This window comes from Oncorhynchus nerka, linkage group LG2 (genome assembly GCF_034236695.1).
Source record: "Oncorhynchus nerka isolate Pitt River linkage group LG2, Oner_Uvic_2.0, whole genome shotgun sequence".
Classification (NCBI taxonomy): Eukaryota; Metazoa; Chordata; class Actinopteri; order Salmoniformes; family Salmonidae; genus Oncorhynchus; species Oncorhynchus nerka.
Window position 1 is genome coordinate 53,366,921 of NC_088397.1, and position 22,585 is coordinate 53,389,505.

The 22,585-nt window shown below is 46.2% G+C and overlaps 1 protein-coding gene across 4 annotated transcripts; it reads right to left on the reverse strand.

The window, feature by feature from the left end:
• Positions 1–21,763, reverse strand: LOC115137905 (bone morphogenetic protein 7-like). Of its 4 annotated transcripts, none has more exons than XM_065000119.1 (7): positions 21,153–21,763; positions 3,519–3,708; positions 2,429–2,577; positions 1,704–1,910; positions 1,374–1,450; positions 1,090–1,200; positions 1–796 (listed from the first exon to the last, which is right to left on the reverse strand). In XM_065000119.1, exons 1-7 carry the CDS (start codon positions 21,562–21,564, stop codon positions 647–649), a joined length of 1,296 nt encoding a protein of 431 aa, XP_064856191.1. In that variant the 5' UTR covers positions 21,565–21,763; the 3' UTR covers positions 1–646. The 4 variants fall into 4 exon arrangements, with proteins under 4 accessions (XP_064856191.1, XP_029530066.1, XP_064856186.1 ...); XM_029674206.1 differs by having other exon boundaries at positions 2,429–2,580; XM_065000114.1 differs by having other exon boundaries at positions 715–1,200.
• Between the last annotated feature and the right edge of the window lie 822 nt (positions 21,764–22,585).

Here is a 22,585-nt window from a genome sequence, read left to right on the forward strand (position 1 = left end):
CACATTTTTGTAGACCGTTTAATGCAATGTTTTTACAAAGAGACGCAGAGTGCACACAGCAGAGCTTATCTTTTTAAAAGACACTGTAAAATGTCTGCTCGTGGACAAACAAACAATTGCTCAATTCTAAATTTGTAGCAGTTATTGAGCATCTCTATGATTTCATTTGAGTCTCATGCCTCTGTCCTCGGGGCTGACTTTTTGTATTCATCAACGCTTTCCTTACTTTGATCACTGTAGTCAAATGAGCTTATAAATAAATTGACGACAGTTCAATGTCTGATGTTTCATTCCTCCATGGTATTGACTGGGAATTCTATGATGGTCTCTAGATGAGCATTCTTGATCCTGTGTGTCATGCACCATGTAGTGTATACAGTCCAGATGCCAAAGATCCTCTTTGCAGTTGCACTAAGGCAATATGGCTCTACTTGTTTCAATGCACCAAGGCAATAAAGTAGAACATCTTTGCCAGTACTTTATGTACTTGTCAGTTTGCAGCCAATAATAAAGGAAGTTGGTCTTCCTGCAAGTCCTGAAGGTCCTTATAGATCAGGCAGTAAATGAATTTCCCTGCACCATCCCCTCTTCCTTATCTTCCTCTACTAGCCCCCGTGTATCCTGGGAAGGGGAGGTCTGATGGTGGTCAGTGGCAGCCGCAGGTTCTGACCACCATGTTGCGGTACTTCTTCAGGATGACGTTGGAGCTGTCGTCAAAGTAGAGGACTGAGATGCCATGGAGCTGGGTGGGGGCACAGCAGGGTTTGGGCACTGTCTCTGGGTTTATGAAGTGGACCTGGGGGGGATAGAATATAACACCAGTATCAGGGAAATCATGCACAATTAGAAAGATTCAAGTGTGTGGGAAAATGTGTGTTGATACTTCAAGCAGTTTTTCTCACAGGATGTGAGACATCAAAGAGCGCTTTGATTTCACAAAATGAATATAAGAATTTCAATCAGCTGCTGAATGGTTATATTTACAACGAAGCTAGAGAACCTACAGTGAAACCCTGAGTAAATGCCATATTCAACCCCCTCAGAAATGTACATGATGATATGATTCATGAAAACCATGAATATTCTTACCAGAGTCTGCACAATGGCATGATTGGTGGCGTTCATGTAGGAGTTCAGAGGAAAGGCACATTCGCCCTGGCAGTAATACGCTGCGTAGCCCTCTGGTGCAATGATCCAGTCCTGAAAGGACAAGTGATAGGACTCATAACAACAGCACATCCAACCAACGGAGATGCAGATGTCATTGAATCTAGTGAAGTCAAACACCTATCTAAGTGGGTGAACAGAGAAAGAGGAGGACGTGCTCAGATCAGAACAGGACTGGTGTGATAGAAAGAGTCGTAGTACTGTACCTGCCATCCCAGATCTCTGAAGCTGACATACAGCTCATGCTTCTTACAGCCCTGTTTCGGGTCTGTGCTGAGGGTCTCTGAAAGACAATGGGTCATATGAACAACATTACAGATGAATCAACACAATCAACTGTGAGCACTGTATCTTGGTATATGCTATCTATTATCCATAGCCTGAATGCTTTAATCAACACAAAGTACTCTAACATGTCAAAGGAGCAGCCATTTTTCTATCATTATGTTACAAGTTTATCAGATAATGTCTGTGTATAGATCTAGTGGCTAGATGACTGATTCCTTGTGCTCCAAGTGGGTGCTCCGTTTGTGCACCTGCTGCAGCCTCAGCAACCTTCAGTGCATCCTGGGGAGTCTTGGGTTTTTTGGAGCGGTTGGGGTTGCGCCCCTTGTGGCCGTGGGCAGAACGGACGCTGCGGAGGCGAACCTCGGTTGCCTTGAAGAAGGCCACCATGAAGGGCTGCTTGTCCTGGGGCCCACTGCCCTCCAGCAGCCCCACTAGTCTGGGGTTCACACTCTGACCTGTAGGGGGAGACAGAAAGACATGCACACTTCAGTCCAGGGTACACATTGTGCAGAGAGGGAGAGGTGAAGCCAGAGGATTTACTCCGGCCAAAATCTGCCCGTGTGAGATAAGCCCTTTTTTTTAATGGAGGTCTATGTGAGAGCGTCAAATTACCTGAGGCTTATTTGATCGAATAGCAGTTTAAGGCTGTTACAAATGTACTGATACAAGTGGATGCACGTGGCATTCCGGCAACTTTGAGAGAAGCAATTTAGTTGCGCCTGTTGTTCAGACGCATATCTGCCCTCTCATTGGATAGAAGGGTTCCATCTGTTCTCGCCTGCCTTCCATCGTTGAGGACATATATTGCTATTGTTAGAGCGGTCACTTGAATATTTTGTCAATATAATAAATCGTCTTTGATATTGGTATGCTTCAGTTCAATCTTATGTGGTGGGTGTGTACCAGCCATAGAGCTCTATCTCTGTTGGACAAGTGGACATACAGCACCCTTTTAACTCTGACAGTGACTCACCGTCCATACTCTCCAGAGCCAGCTGCAGGCCCAGGTTCTGGTCCGGGTTCACCACCCACTGGTTACTGGTGGCCGTGATGTCAAACACAAGCCAGCCCTCCTCTGCAGCCCACACCACCCGCGTGTCCAGAAGGAACAGGTAGTCGTCACTACTACGGGGCACGCAGACTACTAACATTAGATACACAGCACATGCAGTCTAACAGTTAGATACACAACAAATAGTTTCCGACCTAGGAAGTGTGCTCTAAATTCTAACATTGGTTGACTAAAATCTGCATAACTGTATAGCCTTGCCACTTCACATTGCAATTCAAACCCTTCTCATAAGTAGCAGGTGTGATGCTATCTAGTGCAGTATGTAAAAGTAAAGCAGTTATATAAAAGTTGATCTAGATGGTAGATTCATATTCTAATAACAGTAAAGATTAGCCACCCAGAGAGAACACAGGATACATGAAATCCAAAACAAGAGACAACACGCAGTGTCGATCTAACCCTGCCGATAGCTCTTTTAATAATGTCTCTCTCTTTATCACAGATGAAAATTCCCAGACTGATTGGGGCATATCTCACAGACAATGGCTTCGTTTGCAGATTGAGTTTCAGGCCCCCAGGCTTTACTCCTCAGGCTGTCTCTTTGTCTTGCTGCCTTGTCTGTATGAAAGGCAAACGTGTCTCTGAATAACAATGCTTTTGTTCTCAGCACCTTCATAGCCTCACCGTCACCGCTGTGGGACAGGCCATGCCTACACACGACTGAGCTCTGATGTCACCGAGCATGACAAGCTGTGTGTTTGTGTGTGTTGGAGAGAAGGGGGTGTTTTTACTCGTTGGAGAAATCCAACTATTGTTCACTACAATCAAAACGCCTAGTGTGGTCTGTTCTCCAGGAAGAGAGGGGTTGGGATAAGGGAGGGGTGTTAGGTAATGGAGAAGGGGGATTAAGTGAATGGTGGAGGTGTGGGCATTGAGGGTGGTGTTTGTGGGGGTGCTCTATTTGTTCAAGGTGGCGTCTCTGCTGTTTCAGGGAGTGGTATATCGTTTTATAAGGCCACACACACACAAAGATTAATGGAAGAGGCGTCACCTGTCAGAGGGCTCCTGTAGCACCTGGTACACGCTCACGTGCAAGGTCTCATTCTCAGAGCGTTCTCCGATGTAGTCCTTATAGATTCGGAACTCTGCAGCGGAGACAGCTTCTCCCTCTGGGATCCGGGACAAGTCAAAGCGGAATTCCCTGTTGTGCTGAGAAGACAGGACATCCTGATCCAGCTTAGCTGATGAAAGGAGATGGGGAAGAGAAGAGGTTACTCACTACTGATACCAACTCACCCCGGATCAGCTTTTTCCAATGGCTAACCTCACCCATTATGAGCTGTACAACTAACACAGACGCTGGATGGTTAAAGGCACCTCCCTTTTCTCGCCACATCCCCTGGTCTTTTGAGACAGTGGGGGCGCATGTGTCCCAACACACCCACTGCTGTGAATACAATCAGATCGGAATCCAGTCCATGGTTTAATTCTGTCAAAACTGTCGCTGAATCAAAGTCTTCTGATCCACATTGCTCAGCCCACATATAGGATGCACTGTGTCAAAAATAGGAAACTCCTGCTTCCATGAGAGAGCTGATTGATCTAAACATCAGTCTGCATAATGTGCCAATGTGGGAGGAAAACCACACTCAAGGCTCAATTTGGCTCTATGTTTAAATTGCACACATGTGCTGACCACAAGAAAAGCACTGACTGGAAAACCACAGCAGCCAATCCAATGCACATGCACATGCAGACATACACCCTGCAGAAACACTATGGTCATAATGTCATCATCTTCAATACATTGATAATACAAGACATGCTCTTTCCAGGACATAGACTGACCAGGTGAATTCAGGTGAAAGCTATGATCCCTTATTGATGTCACCTTGATGTCAACACACTTCAATTAGTGTAGATGAAGCGAACCGATTTGTGTGTCAAGAACTGCAGCGCTCCTGGGTATTTCACGTTCAACAGTTTCCCGTGTGTATCAACAATAGTCCACCACCCAAAGGACATCCAGCCAACTTGACACAACTGTGGGAAGCATTGGAGTCAACATGGGCCAGAATCCCGGTAGAACGCTTTCGACACCTTGTAGAGTCCATGCTCCGACAAATTGAGGCTGTTCTTGAGGGCAAAAGGGGGCGCAACTCAATATTAGAAAAGTGTTGCTAATGTGTTGTACACTCAGTGTACAGTATGTTTTCCATAATCCACCCTACTATAGGAGAATGCATTTAACCACTATACGTAAAGTACTATACTCTGGAGGTAATGATAAAGCTATAAAATAGCATTTATATGAATGGGCTTTCTGAGAGTATGCTTGATAAATCCCAACAGTTGAAATGAACCTTTTGAAGGGCCACCACTGAGATCCACGATATCCCACCCTGCCCTGAAACAGCTGAGCTACTCTCAGAGTTTCCAGAATAATGGTGGTGGGGCAGAGCCAAAGATTTCCTGGAGGTTTCAAACGCCATGTTTTTACAGTGTTACCCAATGTGTTTGTCCTTGGAAAGTTTGGTGGAGGTCTCCGGAGCAATGGGGGACTTCCCACACTGGAGGTGTGCAGAGTGGAGTGATGATTACCCACCTTAAACACATCCTGCCCACTGGCAGCCGCCATGACATCATACGTCTGTCTCACTCATGCCTTGGTATTGTTTCAGTGCCGGATAACACACACACACACACACACACACACAATAGCATAAACCCTCTTACAGCAGACACACAACTTAATGCAGCACACATGCACCAAAATGCTTTAAACCCCTTAAAACGACTTCTAACCGCACACACATGCACAACACACACATACGCCATAAAGAAGAGCATTCTGAACCCTGCTAGTCATTTGTTTGACCGCAATTAAATGCTGGAAAGAAACCAGGGGCGTTTTTATGAAGGCAATAATTGCTTGTAAGGACTTGGTGTGTTTACGTTAGGGACCATTAGCTCCAGAGATCAGCCCTCAGATATGCAAACTTCTCTTTGTGAGGCATTTCAACACTTTTCTTTGCTCATGACGAAGGGTTCAACTTGCCGTGCTGGCGTTAATAATTTTCAGCTGCCAATCAAAAGATATGGGTGAAGTTTATGAATATCCTACATCAGAGGCACAACTAAACCCTAGAAAATCAGTAAGCTGAAACACAGACTGACTGGCAGACAGCCAGATGTGTAATGTACTTAAGTAAAAATACTTGAAAGCACTATTTCAAGAGTTTTTGGAGGCATCTGTACTTTACTATTTATATTTTTGACAACTTTCACTTTTACTTGACAACATTCTTAAAGAAAATAATGTACTTTTTACTCAATACATTTTCCCTGACACCCAAAATTATCGTTACATTTTTAATGCTTAATAAGACAGGAAAATTGTCAAATTCAACACTTACCAAGAGAACATCCCTGGTCATCCCTACTGCCTCTGATCTGGCGAACTCACTAAACACACATGCTTAGTTTGTAAATGATGTCTGAGTGTTGGAGAGTGCCCTTGGCTATCCGTAAATAAATACAAAAACAAGAAAATTGTGTCAATCGAAGTAACAATAAAAACATCTCCATCAAAATCCCTCAGTTCAAGCTAGAGATATTTTTTTTTACAATATCTGAATCTCAATCCGCCGCATTTACCTGTGTCGCCCTTCTGCGGTGGAAAGTGGCAGAGTTACAGCGCTGTCTGTCAGACTAGGAGACATCCCGAAAACCTGTCTTCTCACAAAAACGTCTGTAGCATCCGAACAATTTGGCCACAAGCCCCATGGCCTCGTCTAAAAGTAACCCATTCAATTGAATGGAAGAAATAAATAAAACATTGCCACAAAACTACAAGGGGTTTTATCTGTGAACAAAATATATATATCTCCTGAGCTTTCTTATATCTCCTAGATAAAGGACAGACAAAACCTTATTCCTTATGATACATTTTTTGGACTGTCTTATTTGACATTTATGAATGTGTTATTCAATGCATTTTTATATAGAAGTAAAGGCCAAATTCTATATTTTATCAAATAATAAAAAAGACAAAGAAATTGGATACCTAAATCAAATTGCTAAATGATCCATGGTATGACTTTGAAACAATTCCATATGGCACCTGAAACAGGGGTAACCCTACATGAATTTGTCCAATAGAAACTTTTGATTGCAACTGTTTGGACTAATGATTCCACCCTAGATCAGCTAGATGAAAGCAAGAGTGTGCCAAGACTCTGTCACTGAATGTGCCACTGTCTGTCATCTTGATTACTCAAATCTGTTTCTTGACATGTGCACCTACATACATTATCAACTTTAATTCATAGAATAGGTTGTAGCAAACTCATGGGTATCAGGAGAATTTGAGTATTATGTACAATGCTACACTGAGCTGGGTGAATGGAATATGAATGACAGTCATCCAATATGCTGTAATAGAAATAAGGCCATGCTAAAAATATTGTCCTCCCTTATCTGTAAACAGCACCGAACGCCACTGGTGGAAGTTTGACAAAATTCAGTGGTTTATGTTCGAAAACCCTATTTCTTGGATCAGATTACTTTATCCACCAAAACAACCATACACCTTGCTTGGCATTTCAGCTAAAACCGTGTCCAACGGAAAAATAAAGCAATCTTTCAAAAAGGGATTAAAAAATAATTGGAGGAATTATAGTATTATGAGTATAGAGAATAAATCCCTGGTGTAATCTCCTTATTCTCCCCCAAAATCAGATTACCATGATAAACAGTCAGATTTCAATTTAGCCTGTTGGGTTCACACACTGGCGGACTTACCATTAGGCAGAAGAGGCAATTGCCTCACATCATCAAGGGGCCTCATGAGCTTTTCTTTTTCTCGCCCTCCTGGTTTTGACCCTTGCCTGTCCCATCTCTGTACCCTCCTGCCGGACCACTCTGCCCGCCCCTGACCCTGCCTGCCGACTTGTACCCTTGGCCCTTCTCTGGATTATTGACCCTTGCCTGCCATGTCCTGTCTCTTGCCTGCCCCTTGGACTATTAAACCATTGTTTATTCAACGTGTCTGCATCTGGGTCTTACTTTGATTTCTGATAGTATGAACTGGCCATGACTGACCCAGCAGACACGGCCCAGCTGCGCAACGCCATCTCCACCCAGGGAGCCACCCTCGGTAGGCACGAGAAATTGCTTCGTGGCCTTGGAGAGGGGGTCCAAACGTTGGCTGACCACCATGACTGGGCATTGGCCAGTTTGCTGGAGAAATTCCACGGATTGTCAGGGAGGTCGCCTAGCACGGTGGTAACCCCAAAGCTCCACAGCTACTAGCATTGCCGGCTCATTGGTCACTCGACCTTCTCGGGAGCCCCACATACCTCTGCCAGAATGCTTCAATGGAGAGCCGAACACCTGTCGGGCGTTCCTAGCTCAGTGTACCCTCATCTTCAAGCTTCAGGTCTCCTCCTTCCCCTCGGATCGCTCCAAGATAGCCTACCTCATCACATTGATGTCCGGGAGGGCTCTTACCTGGGCTACCGCCGTGTGGGAACAACAGCCGGCCATATGCGCTAGTCTGGAGGGTTTTGTGGAAGAAGTGAGGAAGGTCTTTGATGCCCCGTTCCCCGAGCGAGAGGCCACCCGGAAGCTAATCCAGCTTCGGCAGGACTCCTGCAGTGTAGCTGATTATGCGGTAGATATCCGCACGTTGGCAGCAGAGAGTTCTTGGAATCAAGAGGCACTATTTGATATGTTCTTGCACGGCACCTCGGAGGAGGTTAAGGATGAGTTTGGAGCCCGGAAGTTACCTACGGAGCTCGATTTCCTCATCGCAATGACCATCCGTATCGATGGGCGATTATGGGAATGACGGAGGGAGAAGAAACGCCCAGGGATATCACATTGCCTCTGAGTCAACCCGGAAGCTCCCGACGGTCTCGTTGCAGAGAGGACCGGAGGCTTCAAGACCTGCCCCGAGGGCTGCTGAAGACGGCCGAGTCATCACTTCCTGAGCCTATGCTACTAGGCGGAGCTGGAATGGCAATACAGGATCGACACAAAGAGTTGTCTGTGTTGCGGGATTCTTGGTCATTTTGTGTCCTCTTGTCCTTTAAAGAAGCCAGACTCACCGGTAGGAGAAAGGACTCTGGTGGGCCATATGGCGAACATTCCTGCTTCCCTTGCTCGCACCCCTTTTCATGACATTCTACTGTGGGGAGACCAGTCCAAATCTCTCCGGGTTCTCATTGACTCTGGGGCTGACGAGAGTTTTTTGGACAATACCCTGGCATTCGAGTTGAACATCCACACTTAGCCCCTCTCCATTCCCATGGACGTTAGAGCGCTGGACGGGCACTCTTTAGGCAGAGTCACCCACAACACCACTCCCATCCACCTACAGGTGTCAGGGAATCACATTGAGGCTATCCAGTTCCTGCTCATTAAGTCCCCTCTGATTCTCGTTACATTGGGATTCTCCTGGCTTTAAAGACACAATCTCCTCATTAACTGGTCTACTGGTGCCATCATGGCTGGAATCTGTTGTGCCACGCCCATTGCCTGAAGTCAGCACAACCTGACCCGGGACATCTTCCTGGGGGCTCGGAAGGTGCCCCAGACCGCTCCGCCATTTCCGCGGAGTACCAGGACCTCTGGGAGGTGTTCAGCAAGGCTTGGGCCATGTTGCTTCTGCCGTACCGACCCTATGACTGCAGGATTGACCTTCTCCCTTGCACCACGCCACTCCCTAGCTACTGGATTTATCCGTCCCTCTTCCTCCCCCGCCGGCACAGGCTTCTTCTTCATGGAGAAAAATAACAAGACCCTGTGCCCGTGCATTGACTACCGGAGACTCAACAACATTAAGACCCGTTACCCACTACCACTCATCTCCTCAGCCTTCGAGCCACTCCATGAGGTCACTGTGTTTTCCAAGCTGGATCAATGGAATGTCTACCATCTGGTGCGGATACGAGAGGGGGACGAGTGGAAGACTGCCTTCAACATGGCCAGTGGCCACTACGAGTATCTAGTCATGCCCTTTGGCCTCACCAACGCTCCTGCTGTGTTCCAGGCTCTGGTGAATGATGCTCTCCGCAACATATTGAACTGGTTCATCTTCGTCTACATTGATGACATCCTCGTCTTGTTCCGCTCCCCTCAAAAACATGTGCTCCACGTCCGGCAGGTCCTTCAAAACCTTCTGGAGAATCAGCTGTTTGTGAATGCGGAGAAGTGCGAGTTCATGTACTGGCTTAAGCAGGGGGACACGTCTGGCACTGCAGGATTTGAGTCCCTGGCGGCGTAGTGTGTTACTGATGGTAGGCTTTGCTCCACCATCCCCTTTCTGGGTTACATAATCTCTGCTGGGAGTGTCCAGATGGATCCCAGGAAGCTGTGATGGATTAGCCTCAGCCTACATCCAGGGTGCAGCTCCAATGTTTCCTGGGGTTCTCCAATTTCTATCGCCACTTTATCTGAGGTTACAGCACCCTGGCTTCCCCCCTGTCAGCACTCACCTCGCCCAAGGTTCCCTTCACGTGGTCCCCAGCTGCTGACCGGGCATTCCGGGATCTCAAACATCGCTTCACCACAGCTCCCATCCCGGTTCATCCGGACCCATCTTGTCAGTTCAAGGTGGAAGACAATGCTTCGGACGTCGGAGTGGGGGCCGTCCTGTCCCAGCATTCTGCCCTTGACCTCAAGCTACATCCTTGCGCCTTCTTTTCCCATCGCCTCAATGTCACTGAAAGGAACTACAATGTGGGGAATCGGGAACTTCTCGCGGTGAAGATGGCGTTGGAGGAATGGCTGAAGAGGGCGGAACATCTGTTCATCATGTGGACTGACCACAAGAACCTGGAGTATCTCCGCCAAGCGCCTCAACTCCAGGCAAGCCAGATGGGCCCTGCTGTTCACGGTTCAACTTCTCCCTTTCGTACTGGCTGGGATCCAAGAATGTCAAGCCGGATGCATTGTCCTTCCGCTATAGCCCCATGACTACTACCCCGGAACCCGAGACCATCCTTCCTGGTGATGGATCTCAGCTGGGGGATAGGGAAGCTGGTCCGTGAGGCAGTGTTTCCAGCCAAAGGTGGAAGACAATGCTTCGGACGTCGGAGTGGGGGCCGGATGTTCGTTCCTGACACTGGCCACTCCGCAGTCCTGGAGTGGGCCCAATCTTCCAGGCTGGTCTGCCACACTGGCGCCCGTCGGACCCTGGCCTTTGTGCGACAGCACATTTGGTGGACTACTATGGTCCCAGACATGTCCGCATTCGTCACCGCTTGCTCAGTTTGAGCACAGAACAAGACTCCTCGGCAAGCTCCAGCTGGTCTCCTCAAACCTCTGCATGTCCCCCACCATCCCTGGTTCCACATCTCCATGGACTTTGTCACGGGACTTCCCAAAATTAGGCAACACTGCCATCCTGACCGTGGTGGATCGGTTTTCCAAAGCCACCCACGTCATTTCTCTCCATTTCTCAAACTACCCTCTGCCAAGGAGATGGCCAGCTCATGGTGCAGCACGTCTTCCGGATCCATGGCCTGCCCATGGACATGGTCTCCGTCCGGGGTCTTCAGTTCTCGACCCAGTTCTGGAAGGCGTTCTGCACCCTCATGGGGTCATCGGCCAGCCTGTCCTCTGGGTTCCACCCCCAGTCCAATTTTATTTTTTATTTTATTTTACCTTTATTTAACTAGGCAAGTCAGTTAAGAACAAATTCTTATTTTCAATGATGGCCTAGGAACAGTGGGTTAACTGCCTGTTCAGGGGCAGAACGGCAGATTTGTACCTTGTCAGCTCGGGGGTTTGAACTTGCAACCTTCCGGTTACTAGTCCAACGCTCTAACCACTAGGCTACCCTGCCGCCCCAGATAAGATAAGCAAATACACATAATACAAGTTAGCCTGGAGGTAATTTTACAGGTCATGTACACCACAGCAGGTCAAACACACTGGATTGTATTCATTAATAATCTTAGAGTAGGAGTGCTGATCTAGAATCAGGTGAGTGAAGTCTTGCAAATTGTCCCCCCGGTTCATCGGCCCTTTCCCCATCTCCAAGGTCTTTAGCCCCTCTGCTGTTCGTCTTCTGTTGCCCCGTAACCTTCGTACCCAATACCTCACCTTTCATGTGTCCCATATTAAGCCTGTATCTCACAGTCCTTTGTCTTCCTTTTCCAGGCCCACCCCTCCTCCCCAGGTCGTTGATGGCCATCCGGTGTACACGGTGAGACGCCTTCTGAGGGTTTGACCACACGATAGGGGTTTCCAGTACCTGGTTGACTGGAAGGGTTATGGCCCGGAGGAGAGGTGCTGGGTCTCCGCTAGAGACATCGTGGACCCAGCCCTCATCCCCGACATCCAATCTGGTATGCGCCCAGGTAGGACGCCAGGGGGGGGGGCTACTGTCACGCCCTGATCTGTTTCACTTGTTTTTGTGATTGTCTCCACCCCCCTGCCCGGGCAGTGTGTTTGGAATCATTGTCATGCTGAAAGACCCAGCCACGTTTCATCTTCAATGCCCTTGCTGATGGAATGAGGTTTTCACTCAAAATCTCACGATACATGGCCCCATTCATTCTTTCCTTTACATGGATCAGTCATCCTGCTCCCTTTGCAGAAAAACTGCCCCAAAGCATGATGTTTCCACCCCCATGCTTCACAGTAGGTATGGTGTTCTTTGGATGCAACTCAGCATTCTTTGTCCTCCAAACACAACGAGTTGAGTTTTGACCAAAACTTGGTTTCATCTGACCATATGACATTCTTCCAATCTTCTTCGGGATCATCCAAATGCTCTCTAGCAAACTTCAGACGGGCCTGGACATGTACTGGCTTAAGCAGGGGGACACGTCTGGCACTGCAGGATTTGAGTCCCTGGCGGCGTAGTGTGTTACTGATGGTAGGCTTTGTTACTTTGGTCCCAGCTCTCTGCAGGTCATTCACTAAGTCCCCCCATGTGGTTCTGGGATTTTTGCTCACCGTTCTTGTGATCATTTTGACCCCACGGGGTGAGATCTTGCGTGGAGCCCCAGATTGAGGGAGATTATCAGTGGTCTTGTATGTCTTCCATTTCCTAATAATTGCTCCCACGGTTGATTTCTTCAAACCAAGCTGCTTACTTATTGCAGATTCAGAATTCCCAGCCTGGTGCAGGTCTACAATTTTGTTTCTGGTGTCCTTTGACAGCTTTTTGGTCTTGGTCATAGTGGAGTTTGGAGTGTGACTGTTTTGAGGTTGTGGACAGGTGCCATTAATACAGGTAACGAGTGGAGGACAGAGGAGCCTCTTAAAGAAGAAGTTACAGGTCTGTGAGAGCCAGAAATCTTGCTTGTTTGTAGGTGACCAAATACTTATTTTCCACTATAATTTGCAAATAAATTCATAAAAATCCTACAATGTGATTTTCTGGATTTTTCTTCTCATTTTGTCTATCATAGTTGAAGTGTACCTATGATGAAAATTACAGGCCTCTCTCATCTTTTTAAGTGGGAGAACTTGCACAATTTGTGGCTGACTAAATACTTTTTTGACCCACTTGTATATACTTGTGTTCTCTGTTTGTCTGTTGCCAGCTCATCTTGTTTGTCAAGCTTACCAGCGTTTGTCCTGTCAGCTCCTGTTTTTTCCCAGCCTCTCTTTTTCTTGCCCTCCTGGTCTTGACCCTCGCCTCTTCCCGTCTCTGTACCCGCCTGCCGGACCAGTCTGCCTGCCCCTGACCCTGCCTGCTGACCTGTACCCTTGCCCCTTCTCTGGATTATTGACCCTTGCCTGCCATGTCCTGTCTCTTGCCTGTCCCTTGGTCTAATAAACCATTGTTTATTCAACTGTTCTGAATCTGCGTCTTACCTTGATTTCTGATACAACTAGTCGAAAGAAGGCCAGTTTTATTGCTTCTTTAATCAGTACAACAGCTTTCAGCTGTCCTAACATAATTGGAAAAGGGTTTTCTAATGATCAATTAGCCTTTTAAAATGATAAACTTGGATTAGCTAACACAACGTGCCATTGGAACACAGGAGTGATGGCTGCTGATAATGGGCCTCTGTACGCCTATGTAGATATTCCTTTAAAATAAATAAAAAATTAAAATAAAATCAGATGTTTCCAGCTACAATAGTCGTTTACAACATTAACATTGTCTACACTGTATTTCTGATCAATTTTAAGTTATTTTAATGGACAAAAAATGTGCTTTTTTTTTCAAAAACAAGGACATTTCTGAGACCCCAAACTTTTGAACGGTAGTGTATATTCTGTATCCTATCCTATCTTACTCTATGCCGCTCTGACATCGCTCATCCAAATATTTATATATTCTTAATTCCATTCCTTTACTTTAGATTTGTTTGTATTGTGTGTATTGTTGTGAAATTGTTAGATATTACTTGTTAGATATTACTGCGCCGTTGGAGCAAGAAACACAAGCAATTCACGCCACCCACAATAACATCTGCATAACACGTGTATATGACAAATAACATTTTATTTGAATTGATTAGGGAAACCTGTTCTCGACGAGGTAGTAGAAACCCAGCCCCGGACCTTAGACTCTAGGGTGAAGAATGACGCCGGAGGGGATGGCTGCCGGTTTACAGGCTCCCAAACAATTGTGCTATTTTGTGTGGTTTTTTTGCATTGTTTGAAACTCATTTTGTACAGAATGTTGATGCTACCATCTCTTATGACCCAAAAGATCTTCTGGACATCAAAACAGCGATTACGCACCTTGAGCTGGAAGAAGATTTTTTCTTAAATGAGTCTGACGCGAAAGATGTTGCCCAAAAGGCCCAAATCCCTGTCATTCCAATGAAGAAAATAAGGAAATACAGGGGTCGCAGATCCGTGTGCTTTGTGAGAATTACTCGGCGAGTGGGTAACCCACCTCTACCATTCATTCTATTGGCCAATGTGCAATCGCTGGAGAATAAACAAGACTACCCTACCAACGGGACATTAAAAACTGTAATATCTCATGTTTAACCGAGTTGTGGCTGAACGACGACACAGATAATATATAGTTGGTTGGGTTTTCCATGGGATGGGGGTGTGTGCGATGTCTAATATTAAGGTAGTCTTGAGGTATTGCTTGCATGAGGTAGAGTACCTCATGATAACCTGTAGACTACACTATCGACCAAGAGAGTTTTCATCTATATTTTTCATAGCCGCCTTTTTACCACCACAAACCGACGCTGGAACTAAGACCGCACTCAACGAGATGTATAAGGCCAAAAGCAAACAAAAAAATGCTAATCCAGAAGCAGCTCTCTTAGTGGCGAGGGACTTTAATGCAGGCAAACTTAAATATGTTTTACCTCATTTCTACCAGCATGTCACATGTGCAACCAGAGGGGAAAAAAACTCAAGACCACCTTTACTCCACTCACAGAGATGTGTACAAAGCTCTTACTCCCCCTCCATTTGGCAAATCTGACCATAATTCGATCTTCCTGATTCCTACTTACAAGCAAAGACTAAAGCAGGAAGTGCCAGTGACTCGCTCAATACGGAAGTGGTCAGATGATACAGAACTGTTTTGCTAGCAAAGACTGAAATATGTTCTGGGATTGATATAATGGCATTGAGGAGTATACCATCTCAGTCACTGGCTTCATCAATAAGTGCTTTCACAACGACGTTCTCCATAGCCGATGTGAGCAAGACCTTTAAAAAGGTCAACATTCACAAGGCCGCGGGGCCAGAAAGATTACCAGGACGTGTACCAACTGGCAAGTGTCTTCACTGACATTTTCAACCTCTCCCTGACCGGGTCTGTAATACCTACATGTTTCAAGCACCATAGTCCCTGTGCCCAAGAAAGCAAAGTTAACCTGTGTAAATGACTACCACCCCGTAGCACTCACGTCAGTGTCGATGAAGTGCTTTGAAAGGCTGGTCATGGCTCACATCGACACGTCATCCCAGAAACCCTAGACCCACTACAATTTGCATACCGCCAACAGATCCACATATGATGCAATCTAAATCGCACTCCACACTGCCCTTTACCATCTGGACAAAAGGAACAACTTTGTGAGAATGCTGTTCATTGACTACAGTTTAGCATTCAACACAATAGTGCCCAAAGCTCATCACTAAGCTAAGGACCCTGGGACTAAACACCTCCCTCTGCAACTGTATCCTGGACTTCCTGACGGGCTGCCCCCAGGTGGTAAGGGTAGGCAACAACACATCTGCCACGCTGATCCTCAACATGGGGGCTCCTCAAGAGTGTGTGCTTAGCCACCTCCTGTACACCCTGTTCACCTACGACTGCGTGGCCAAGCCCGACTCCAACACCACCACTAAGTTCGCTGACGACAAAACGGTGGTAGACCTGATCACCGACAACGATAAGACAGCCAGTAGGGAGGAGGCCAGAGACCTGGCAGTGTTGTGCCTGGACAACAACCTCTCCCTCAACGTGAGCAAGACAAAGGAGATGATCATGGACAACAGGAAAAGGAGGGCCGAACACACCCACATTCACATCGACGGGGCTGTAGTGCGGCGGGTTAAGAGATTCAAGTTCCTTGGTGTCCACATCACCAACAAACTATCATGGTCCAAACACACCAAGAAAGTTGTGAAGAGGGCACGACAATGCCTTTTCTCCCTCAGGAGAGTGAAAAGATTTGGCATGGGTCCGCAGATCCTCAAAAAGTTCTACAGCTGCACCATCGAGAGCATCCTGACCGGTTGCATCACTACCAGGCATGGAAACTGCTTGGCATCTGACCGTAAAGGCACTACAGAGGGTAGTGCGTACAGCCCAGTACATCACTGGGGCCAAGCTTTCTGCCATCCAGGACCTATATACTAGGTGGTGTCAGAGGAAGATCCCAAATATTGTCAAAGACTCCAGTCACCGTCATAGACTGTTCTCTCTGCTACCGCACGGCAAGCGGTACCGGAGCGCCAAGCCTAGGTCCAAAAGGCTCCTTAACAACAATTAATCTAATGGCCACCCGGACTATTTGCATTGACCCCCACCCCTTTGTTTTTACACTGCTGCTACTCGCTGTCTATTATTTATGCATAGTCACTTTACCCCTACCCACATGTACAAATGACCTTGACTAACCTGTACCCCCGCACATTGACTCAGTCCCGGTTCCCCTCATTATTGTATTTTTTACTTTAGTTTATTTACTAAATGTTTTCTTAACTCTATTTTCTTAAAACTGCATTGTTGGGCTTGTAAGTGAGCATTTTGCGGTAAGGTGTGCTTAGTCACCTCCTGTACTCCCTGTTCAACACCTGTTGTATTCGGCGCATGTGAGAAATACAATTTGATTTGATACAAAACGCATTTCTTTAGTAAAAAGACAGGTGCTGCAGATAATACTGCTATTATCATTGAGGCAGAGGACATGCATGTGTAGCCCATGTATCTGATGCTGTCTGGCCAAAAACAGTATGGCATTTTTTGGCCAGACAGCATCCGATACATATAGTAAGACAGAGGGGCACTGTTTTGCTTGCTCGGATCCTTTCTCCAGTGAGATAGTTTCAACCTCCTGCGAATTGAAGTTGGCGGGTGCACAACGCACTGTTCAGATGCTGGAATTATTTTGGATGAATGTGTGAAGGTAACCTACTATTTGAAGTGATTTGTTTGACAATCAGATGAAAACACCATGAATGGTTGTATTCATGCCACATTTAAAGGTAATACATTTTTACAGTTACATTATGTCTATACTATAAAACCCTTTTTTAAAATCCCAAAACTGTTATAAGTCAAACTTTAACTATACAGCATAATCTTCTTTATTTCATTTCACATGGAGAGCCGTGAAAGATGACGGATAGGCCTGTCTCCTATTCCCATATGCTGCAGGTGTGTTCTCATGGGAACAAGAACATCCCAGAGACATCTGTATCAGCCTATGGCAGACTCCCAGCAAGAAGCACTAGCAGTGCAGGAATGCAGGTCAACTCAGTCCAACCAGGAACCATGCAGTCAGAATATAGTCAGACTGCTAAAGCAGGCCTGAGCTCTGTATTCAGTATCGCTATAGCTCTATTATAATCACACAGATGGGCAGGCAAGCTACAGATGCGTGCAGTCAAACTGCATCTGTATGGTCAGATGTGTTGCATGGACATGAGATGAATACATATTGGTAGTGGGTAGACTGGATGGTGGTTGGAGATTCTAACACCCCTGAGTCTGTGGGCATGTGCATACACTCCATGGCCAAAAGTATGTGGACACCTGGTAGTCGAGCATCTAATTCCAAAATAATGGGCATTGGAAGACAAAGCTTTCCACCGATAATTTGTTTAGAAAGTGAAAGGCACAAAACAAATAAAACTGAACAGATTCCATCATTTCCAAGAAGCGTCAACGTTGGCCACCTATATACCTGCACATACAGTAGAGAGAGGGGGGGAAGAGTAGCTCTCTTTCCCTCACTGGAAGCTGTGGTTTGTCGAGGGGAAATGCCTTAATCCAGTTTGGCTTTAAGCGATCACTCCAGAGACCACCATGACTGGCTCTTTACAAAATGGTGGGAAAACAGACTGCCAATCAACAGGAGAGTGGCCATTGGTTCATGAGAGGATTGGGGCACTGTGTTTCCTTATCTTTCTTTCTCTTTTCTCTGCCCTTCAAACTCAGCAAAAAAAGAAACGTCCTCTCACTGTCAACTGCGTTTATTTTCAGTAAACTTAACATGTGTAAATATTTGTATGAACATAACAAGATCAACAACTGAGACATGAACTGAAAAAGTTCCACAGACATGTGACTAACACAAATTGAATAATGTGTCCCTGAACAAAGGGGGGTTCAAAATCAAAAATAACAGTCAGTTTCTGATGTGGCCACCAGCTGCATTAAGTACTGCAGTGCATCTCCTCCTCATGGACTGCACCAGATTTGCCAGTTCTTGCTGTGAGCCCCACTCTTCCACCAAGGCACCTGCAAGTTCCCAGACATTTCTGGGGGGAATGGCCCAAGCCCTCACCCTCAGATCCAACAGGTCCCAGACGTGTTCAATAGGATTGAGATCTGGGCTCTTCGCTGGCCATGGCAGAACACTGACATTCCTGTCTTGCAGGAAATCATGTACAGAACGAGCAGTATGGCTGGTGGCATTGTCATGCTGGAGGGTCATGTCCGGATGAGCCTGCAGGAAGGGTACCACATGATGGAGGATGTCTTCTCTGTAATGCACAGTGTTGAGATTGCCTGCAATGACAACAAGCTCAGTCCGATGATGCTGTGACACACCGCCCCAGACCATGACGGACCCTCCACCTCCAAATCAATACCGCTCCAGAGTACAGGCCTCGGTGTAACGCTCATTCCTTAGACGATAAACGCAAATCTGACCATCACCCCTGGTAAGACAAAACCGTGACTCGTCAGTGAAGAGCACTTTTTGCCAGTCCTGTCTGGTCAAGCGACCGTGAGTTTGTGCCCATAGGCATCGTTGTTGCAGGTGATGTCTGGTGAGGACCTGCCTTACAACAGGCCAACAAACCCTCAGTCCAGCCTCTCTCAGCCTATTGTGGACAGTCTGAGCACTGATTGAGGGATTGTGCGTTCCTGGTGTAACTCGGGCAGTTGTTGTTGCCATCCTGGACCTGTCCCGCAGATGTGATGTTCGGATGTACCGATCCTGTGCAGGTGTTGTTACACGTGATCTGCCACTGCGAGGACGATCAGCTGTCCGTCCTGTCTCCCTGTAGCGCTGTCTTAGGTGTCTCACAGGACGGACATTTCAATTTATTGCCCTGGCCACATCTGCAGGCCTCATGCCTTCTTGCAGCATGCTTAAGGCACGTTCACGCAGATGAGAAGGGACCTTGGGCATCTTTCTTTTTGTGTTTTTCAGAGTCAGTAGAAAGGCCTCTTTAGTGTACTAAGTTTTCATAACTGTGACCTTAATTGCCTACCATCTGTAAGCTGTTAGTGTCTTAACGACTGTTCCACAGGTGCATGCTCATTAATTGTTTATGGTTCATTGAACAAGCATGGGAAACAGTATTTAAACTCTTTACAATGAAGATCTGTGAAGTTATTTGGATTTGTACGAATTATCTTTGAAAGACAGGGTCCTGAAAAAGGGCCGTTTCTTTTTTTTGCTGAGTTAATGCACTTACTTCTTCCCCTTCTCTCTAACAAGGTCACTCCGTACATTCTCACGTGAATTGGAATAAAAGTGTAAAAGTGCCAAATCTATTCCTGATGATAAACTGACATCCTAACACATACAGTGGTCCTGTGTGGCTCAGTTGGTAGAGCATGGTGTTTGCAACGCCAGTGTTTGTTTCCCATGGGGAACCAGTATGAAACTATATGCTCTCACTACTGTGAGTTGCTCTGGATAAGTGGATAAGCTAAATGACTGAAATGTAAAAGTAAAGCAGGCCATGAAGCCCAACCTGTAAGCCCTGACACAGGACAATGAAGGGCAAATGGTTGTCTTTGGAAGAAAAGCCACATCCGGGTGGGAGTCACAGGCACCATTCCGTCTACTGTTTCACTTTAGTGATATCAGACCCGTAGTGAGATCTCCAAAGGAAACAAAAGCAGGATTTGGGTTTTTAGAAACGCAATAATGTCCAAGGAAGCACCCCCCCCCCCCCCCCGCCCCCTCCCCTTGATTTACACACACACACACTGCCAGCTGTCTCCTGTTTAGATGCAGTACCTGAGTCTTTATCTCCCTGTCAACTTGTCCTGCCCTCCCCAGGGTACTGAAATGCCTGTTCAAATCCTAGTCATGCGAAACAAAGCCTTGCTGAAGCCGGTCTCCCAGAGCTTTAACAGGATTCAGGGGAAATCGGATACAGCCATGTTGTCATAACATTTACAACTCGGGAATGCAGAACAGTCTTAGAGCAGTCTTATCGGAAGCACAGGGAAAGTTACCTAAAAGCCTCCACATTTAGGAGCTGTACACAAATCGAACGTCATGCACACAGACAAACACTTAGCTAATGCACTTCGGGTTCAACAGTACTGTCCTTTCTGCAAAGTGCCTTCAGACAACAAAAAGGCATTGAAGAAAGCTTTCACTCTTTAATCCTTATGCCAACAGGTAAACTGGAAGTAAGCCTGTTTTTTTCAGTCAACTCCTGTGCTATAAGGCTCGGTTAAGCCCAGAGAGACTCTTGTCTGGGAGCACCACTGGATCCTCAGCAGTGCTCTGTCTGAGCATTAAAACACACCCACACTTCACCTTGTCTGACCTTTGTTCTCCTAGTCAGCAGACCTACAGACCAGACAGGTCCACAGAGAACCCCTGAGAGAAGTGTTTTTCAAAACTATTTTCCAATGAAATGTAGGCCACCCTAGCGATGAGACATTGAGTCACTGAATGAGTCAAAGCAAGCATTAAGAGTGGTTTGTAAACTATCAGCATGACAGTGCCAGTATCAGATATCACAAAGTAAACATAAACAGCTGTTTAGGTAACGTCTAGGTAATGTTCATGTGAGATGTGTTGAGTAAAAAACAGTTTAAAGAGATTAAGAGCCTGTGTCAAGACTGCGTCGTCTCTTGCGCAAAGGTGAACTAAAATGATTTTTGCTTTAAAAATATAAAGTAAGATATATTGGGAAAGCTGTTTTATGCTACAGCATTAATGAGATAATGTAGACTAAACAATAACTTCTCAATTCATATCCATCGAAATGAATTGATACGTCTCTGGATAGGGTGATGATAAGGACATACCAATATTGACAAAGCTCATCACCATATCCGCGTCATTGAGAAAACTGCTGTCTTGGGGGGTCACCATCGGGGGTCCCTGGGTCGTGAAGACGGGTTTATAATATGAGTAGCCGGCGGGCTGTTGTCCATAAGTGGAAATAGCGTTGTACAAATTCAGCATAAACATCGGGGCTGCGTTATGTTTGGTATAGATGTGCGGCCGGGGCCGGTGGGGCAGCCCCAGGATGGAGAGGATTTCTCGCTGTATCTCCCGGCGCTCCTGGTTCCGCAGACGGCGCTGGATGAAGCTGGATTGAACTTCGTTATCCAGAGTGAAGTTAGAAAAAGTTGTGTCGGCCAAAATACAATAACCCCAAGCAAGAACCATCGCCGACGCACGTAGATGCAATAAAACCACCATTATCAAATTCATCCGTGTAATTGATTCATATAAGGGTAGAGATAGGCTATATAAAATTAGTGTCTTAAATCCGCATGCATTGGAGGACGAATTTAGACCCTGATTTTACTTTAGAAACTAAATCAAACATCAGCCACACATCATCTGCATTGGTGCACACCACTCGCGATTGCTGTTGGAGTGTGCTCGCGCTGCTGCTGCGATGTCAAGCAGCTCCCCTGCCATCGGACTTTATTGAGTTGCAGTATCTAAGGGGAGGGGTCAGTGGGCTCTGGGATGGGATTTCCCCATGGGGGATCAGGGGGGAGGGGGGGGGGGGTCAATGTCGTTGCTGGTTGCGTATGCACCTCTATCTGGGTAAACGTTTAAAACCTAATTGTCCTGTCCTATCAATCCTTTGTTTGGACATGATTGCAACTAGTGTATCAGTTGATAAACTGGTGCCATATAGCTACTAAGTAACTTAGACAAGAATTCAGTAGATTCTGTTAAATTGTGCACCTGATAAACTTGCAGGTGTGCAAATAGTATAACCACCACAAGTTTATCATTATCACAGTTTATCTCATTTGAGTTTTTCTATAGGGACAACATTTACGCATACAGTTTTTGCTAGCTTGCATGCTGGCATGTGCGCGCACACACATACACACACACACACATACACACACACACACACACACACACACACACACACAAAAAAAAAATATATATATATAAATGACAAGAGCTGAAAGCACCTGTTTCCAATAGGTCTATCCAGACTCAAAGGTTCCACTCCAGCCTCATTTTGAAATGCAAGTGAAGCATGTGACAGTTAGGGACAGTTGATTACTTCTTGGCACAGCATTGACTCCTGCTGTGTAAGTGCCTCCCTTTCCCATTACTGTAACTACAGAGTCTTCAGGCCTGGCGTTCCCCCCGCTGTGTGGCCGTCCCAGGGTTCCTCACTCCTCTGCTCCTGAGCTCAAAGGTCAAATACATCCCAACACAGCTCCTCAGCTGAAAGGTTCAATTGGTATCTGACCAACAT